Source organism: Nicotiana tabacum, chromosome 14 (genome assembly GCF_000715075.1).
Source record: "Nicotiana tabacum cultivar K326 chromosome 14, ASM71507v2, whole genome shotgun sequence".
NCBI lineage: Eukaryota > Viridiplantae > Streptophyta > Magnoliopsida > Solanales > Solanaceae > Nicotiana > Nicotiana tabacum.
The window spans coordinates 90593401-90599740 of record NC_134093.1 but is presented as its reverse complement, the minus strand read 5'-3'; the positions used below and the strand labels follow the sequence as shown (position 1 = coordinate 90599740).

Below are 6340 nucleotides of genomic sequence, written 5' to 3'. Positions count from 1 at the left end.
TTGAACCTTTGCAAAGTTGTTAGAAAAGTATGATGTACGCCACAAGGTCGCCACCCCATACCATCCACAAACGAGTGGGCAAGTGAAAGTTTCGAACAGAGAGATAAAGAGCGTTTTAACAAAGACTGTGAATGCTACAAGAACGGATTGGGCGAGAAAACAGAGTACAATGTATCAAGTCAACAAGGACTCTACCTAGAGTATAAGGTTATGTAAACAAGGACTTTTTAGAGTACAAAGTGTAAGACTAAAGGAATTCTACCTATTCTATGTGCACTAATAGTGAAAACAGTTTTGAAAAAAGATATCTTTACCTTTTAATTATTTATCCCATAATTAGCCAATCTCGAAATTATTATCTCACATGTAATATGGTACAAAAATAATATCGAAATTATAGGATAAATAATCACCAGATTACTCACAATCGAAATAAAAAATTTCAATCAAACACAAAAAACTAATCCTACATTTTATCGCAAGACTAATATTTTTTTCTCTCGTACCAATAACCCCTTTAAATATTTTGGAGCCTATTCATGGCCTAAGAATTGCCCAAACAAAAAAGGAGGAACTAAACCAATGAACAATCTGATAGTATTTGTCAAGTTGTAAGTCTTGTTTAAGTCAACATGCAGTCAACTTCATCATCCTTCTATTTGCGCATTCATTTCCATCTGTATAATAATTGTCCTCTTCTCTTCACTCACTCACTCTTCTCCATGGCAAATCTTCTTTCATTTTTCACCTTTTCACTTCTCTCCCTTCTCTCTTTACCTTCCTATTCCATGTCCTCATCAGCTAATAACACTTCCCCTAAAAAATTCTTCATCAACTGTGGTTCAGATTCCAGCGTTCCGGCCGGAGTGACCACTTTTTCCGGCGACCTGAACTCCGACTCCGTCACCTTCTCCGGCAACAGTAGCTCTGCTAAGGGCTCCATTTCGTCAGGTTTAGCTGCCATCTACGAAACTGCCAGAATTTTCAGACAAGATTCTTCATATGAACTTGAAACAGAGGAAACTGGTGTTTACATAGTAAGACTTCATTTCTTTCCTTTTTCTTATCTTTTTAATGCGAAGTTCGACATTTTGGCATCTGGGTATTTGCTATTGTCTAATTTCACTGTCCCAAGAAACGTAACTTCTCCTGTCATCAAAGAGTTTTTACTCCCTGTGAAAGATTCTAAGTTGAAAATTAGCTTTAAACCTCAAGAATCATCTTTTGCCTTTGTAAATGCTATAGAAGCATTTATTACTCCTCCAGATTTCATTCCTGAGTCTGCTACTCATGTCACTCGTCAAGGAAATAGCAATATTAGTAATAAGGATTTGTCCTTGAGTGCTTTAACTGTAATTCATAGGATCAATGTTGGTGGTTCAGTAATTACGCCCGAAAATGATACGATGAGGAGATATTGGTTGCCTGATGATGCTTACTTGTTTATCAAAGAATCAGCAAAGAACCATCCAATGTTTAGTGATAGCCTTAACTATGATACAGAAAGCGGGGCTAGTCCATATGATGCTCCTGACTTTGTTTATAAAACTGCCAAAGAAATGAATATAGTTGTTGAGAGAAAAGATAACAACTTGTTTAATATAACTTGGCATTTTGAAGTGAATAAGAATGGTATATTTTTCGTGCGTCTACACTTCTGTGACATCATTAGTAAAGAAAGGAATGAAACGGTTTTCAATGTCTATATGAATGGTGTATTTGGACAGCCAATTAGGCCATATGATATAGTTCCACAATTGGCAGCTCCTTTCTATGTTGATTTTGTAGTGGATTCAGATGGTTCTGGTTTTATGAATATCTCTGTTGGACCCCGGAGCGACTCACGTACTCCAAATGCTTTTCTAAATGGAGTAGAAATCCTGCAGCTGAATAACGAACGGGGATCTTTTCCAGATGGAAATGGACAGACCAAGAATCGTCGTTTGTTGATAATCGTTGGTGCTACCGTTGGTGGTGTGGTTGCGGTTCTCATCTTAGTTTCTGCAGTGGTTATCTTGTTTTGTTTGAAATCAAGAAAAGCAAAACCTGTTGAGAGTGTTGATTGGCAAGTTGTGAATGCTAATGGAACAAGTTCACAAAGCAGAACTACTGTAAGAACTTCTCCAATTGGTAGCACTACTCCTGATATGAATCTTGGGTTAAAGATACCTTTGGCTGAGATTGTTTATGCTACGAATAACTTTGATCCCAAATTTATGATTGGTGTGGGTGGTTTTGGGAAAGTTTACAAAGGAACTTTACAAGATGGTGTTAAAGTGGCCGTGAAAAGAAGTGAGCCTGGACATGGCCAGGGTCTTATGGAATTCCAAAATGAGATAATGGTCTTGTCCAAGATTCGTCATCAACGTCTCGTTTCATTGATCGGATACTGTGATGAACGAGACGAGATGATACTTGTGTATGAATTCATGGAGAAGGGAACTTTGAGAGAGCATTTGTACAGTTCGAATGAAGACCTTGGTAAATCATCTTCAAAGTCAGAATTATCTTGGGATCAAAGGCTTGAAATTTGTATAGGTGCAGCTGAAGGTTTACAGTATCTTCACAGTGGTTTAAATGGTCCAATCATTCATAGGGATATTAAGTCGACGAACATCCTTCTTGATGAACATTATGTTGCAAAAGTTGCTGATTTTGGTCTATCGAAGTCAGGTCCTCCTGATCTAACACATATTAGTACCGATATCAAGGGTAGCTTCGGTTATCTTGATCCTGAATACCTAAAATGCATGCTACTCACTCAAAAATCTGATGTTTACTCTTTTGGAGTTGTACTTCTTGAAGTGCTTTGTGCTAGACCAGCTGTTAACACTCAGCTTCCAAGGGATCAAGTAAACTTAGCTGAATGGGGACTTTCTTGGCAAAGAGAAAACCAGCTAGAAAAGATAATTGATCCATTGCTTGTAGGTAAAATTAAGCCAAACTCGTTGAGAAAATTCGGGGAAACAATAGAGAAATGCCTACAAGAATATGGGACGGATAGGCCTAATATGGTGGATGTGTTGTGGGACTTGAAATATGCTCTACAGCTTCAAAACTCTGCAATAATACCCCAAGAATTTAATGAAGATAGCACCACAGATGTTTCGTGGCAGTTGGCATTGCCCGGTATTCATCGCTTACCTTCTATAAATGTAAGCACAAGTATTGCCAGTGCCAGTGAGAGTGAGCTTTTTTCGCAATTGGTGATCGATGAAGCCAGATGAATTTTGGCCTTAGCATATGTTAGCTCAGTTCATTCTGTTGTAAGTCTGTCTTCTTCTGCTTCCTTTTGGTTAAGGCAATTTTTTACATCATATGCCAAAACCTTGTTGCAACTGTATTCCTGAGTAATAGTCAGGGTTCATTTTTCTTTATTGGATAACAGGTAAATGCCTCAAGCAATATCTGTAATAATAGTATATGACATATTTTCTGCTTATAAAAAATGTGGTGCTATATAGGGTGTGTTTGGTACGAAAGAAGTATTTTCCAGAAGAAAGTGTCTCACTACTCGATACTCTCCAAAATTTAGAACTATTTCAAATAGGCTAATGGAGAAAAAAATAAGTAAAGAAAGTCATTTTTTCCCTTTTAATGAAAAACAATATTTTGGTGCTTGGCAGCCAAAAAGACTTATTTTCTGGAAAATACTTTTCGTCATACCAAAACACATCCATGGAGGTGGTAAATTATGGGTTGGATCAAACTTGGGTAGCTCAAAACGGGTCAAATCAATAAGTTGGTCAGGTCGCACAAAGTTTGTTTAGGTCAAGATGGGTCATAATCCAACTTGCACATTATTATCCAACCTCCCCTCCTTTTAATTTTGCTCCTTTTGAAAGAAAATGTGGAAATCTAATATATTTTAATTAAATGATTAGCTTAAGTTTCTTCCAAATATACACAATTCTCCATCTCCAAATTCAATTTTGTATGTTTAGATTTGTTGTATTTTGACTCATTGTGTTGTACTATTTTGATCCGCATTGACCAAATAGTTTAATTGGTCGTTACGGCTCAATCTGTTGGAGCAAGTTAAAGAACTAGTCACAACTTAATCGGTTTGAATTTGGCCAGAATTGGACGATTACTGTAAGAACTCTGGCAATTCTGCGCTCTTTCGGATGTCGAACAAATTAATAAAACACCAAACAAGGATTTTTCTCGTTCATCTCCATAAAAGGAACAAATAGGCAAATTTTATGCTTTTAGTCAGCAAAATAACATACAACAGAGCCAATAACTAGTGGTCTCGTTGCATAACTAATATTTTAGGTAATACTTAAAAGATAAGAAATCACACAAAATTATAGTTTAACTAGTAAATATGTCCGCGCTTCTAGTAAATTAACGCCATGATATTTTTTCTAATACCGAAATATTAAAAGAGTTACCGATAGTAGACACTTAATTTTGTACCACTATCTCAATTATTTTCTAAAATTTTCTAGTTGATACGTTTAAGTAAAATACTTCTATTTTCACAATTTAAGAGTTTAATAGGTCTATATTCAAGTAATATTTTACTTTTCTTTACCTTTATAAAAAGAAGTGGGGTCTGGGGGTAGAGAGCCTGTTTCTGATAGAAATATCGGCTTCCTCCCTCCAAGAACTCCCCTCCTTGTTTTTGGGGTGATTCGAACTCACAACCTCTTAGTTGGAAGTGAATGGTGTTCACCACTAGAGCAACTCACTCTTATCCTGAAGCTCACCACAACTAACCACCTATTGTTGACCTGAATTCTTTAGGGCTAAATATTCTATCACTAACTCCAAAGAAAGGATATATAGACACATAGGCGAAGCTAGCTTTTCAGTTGCGCGTTCGGCCAAATCCAGTAGCTTTAGTCCAAACTTTTTATTTGTCTTAAGAAATCTAATGAATTATACACAAAATTATTAATTTAAAACTCAATAGCTTAAAATGACTAAAATTCTAAATCCGTAAACTTCAAATCTTGACTCGTCTATTTTCAACTTCCAAGGTAGACCCACACTAACTTTGAGACTCTCACGTAAGCTAAAAGTCGGCGTCAACCTGTCAAAGATATAGGGCTGCTCTACACTCTACATATTTCAAACTTTCAAAGGCATGAGTTTCAATTTGCTCAACATGGCTAATTAACTTTCAAAGGCGTGGATAAAAACATGACTTTAACATCTCCTCTATAATCAATCCGAACGGCGGAATCTCTTATTCGACTAATTCGAATTTGCATAGTGTAGGAACATAAAAGGAGAAACCTTATTTGTCCACAGTCTCTCCATTCTCAAAAATTAAACTTAAGTCCTTTAATATATATATATATATATATATATATATATATATATATATATATATATATATATATATATATATATATATATAAAAGTTAAATACCAAACTTGCCGAGACCAAGGTGGTTGTTGCGTGAATTAGTAGTTACACATGGAAACAATTGACTAAAACCTGAAAATCTCCAATATAATCGTTGGTCAATCTCTATCGGCATTCAAACATTAATTAATTCTCAGAGCAGTATAGGAAATGTTTTACTATAAACAGAGAAAACATAGAAATCGAAATTATAAACTTTGGTGCTGCCCGAATTAGACTCGCGAGTCCACATTCTACAACATTTCTAAGCTGAAAACACATGACTTCTTTTTCCATAATCTAGAAACTGCCTGATAAGTTCCCACATTTGATAAATCAATTCGTCTAACATCATTACTCAAGTTCAATTTGAATACAAATTAGCCACCTTCAGTATTTCGTCCTGGTCAACAACAAGCCCACTCATTAACTAGTATAAATTGGCATGAATACACGAGGAGAAACCACACAAGTACCAACTAAACAAACTCAACTACTAGTGCAACATTCTAAGTTAGTTCTTTTGCCCCCTAAACTTAGATAGATCGTCTAAAATCGCCGCGTCTGATTTTTTGTGCTTACACACAAGGCTATCCTTTCCTAAAAGCTCCGTACGACCACCTATTTCGTCACTAGTCTTCAGACGGAGGGGTTAATTGCACAAAAAATACAGTTTTAGCCTCTTTTTTTCTCTCAAATAATTAAAATGGCAAGATTTGTGGACTTTATTTTGCTTATTCTTTTGATTACTTCAATGAACATTTTGGGTTGTGAAGCACGTCCTCTCAATATATTGAAGATTGATGGCAATGGCGTGGGTTTTAATTGGTTAACTTTGAGTTCTATTAAAGATGGTCCTAGTCCTGGAGTTGGCCATAAATTTATCAACAGCCAAACGCTTGGAGGAATTAAAGATTCTGGTCCAAGTCCTGGAGAAGGACACAAGGTTGTCAATGGCAATCATCAATAGTGAAGTTAATT

At 36.0% G+C, this 6340-nt stretch overlaps 1 protein-coding gene across 1 annotated transcript; it reads left to right on the top strand.

The window, feature by feature from the left end:
- The first annotated feature begins 554 nt into the window (after positions 1 to 554).
- LOC107794818 (putative receptor-like protein kinase At2g23200) lies at positions 555 to 3327 on the top strand. The gene has a single exon (XM_016617350.2). It carries the CDS (start codon positions 633 to 635, stop codon positions 3225 to 3227), a length of 2595 nt encoding a protein of 864 aa, XP_016472836.2. The 5' UTR covers positions 555 to 632; the 3' UTR covers positions 3228 to 3327.
- The last annotated feature ends 3013 nt before the right edge of the window (positions 3328 to 6340 follow it).

Bases quoted from the DNA above. Each gene is read 5' to 3' on its own strand.
- LOC107794818 (XM_016617350.2), top strand. From the start codon at position 633: ATGCAGTCAACTTCATCATCCTTCTATTTGCGCATTCATTTCCATCTG.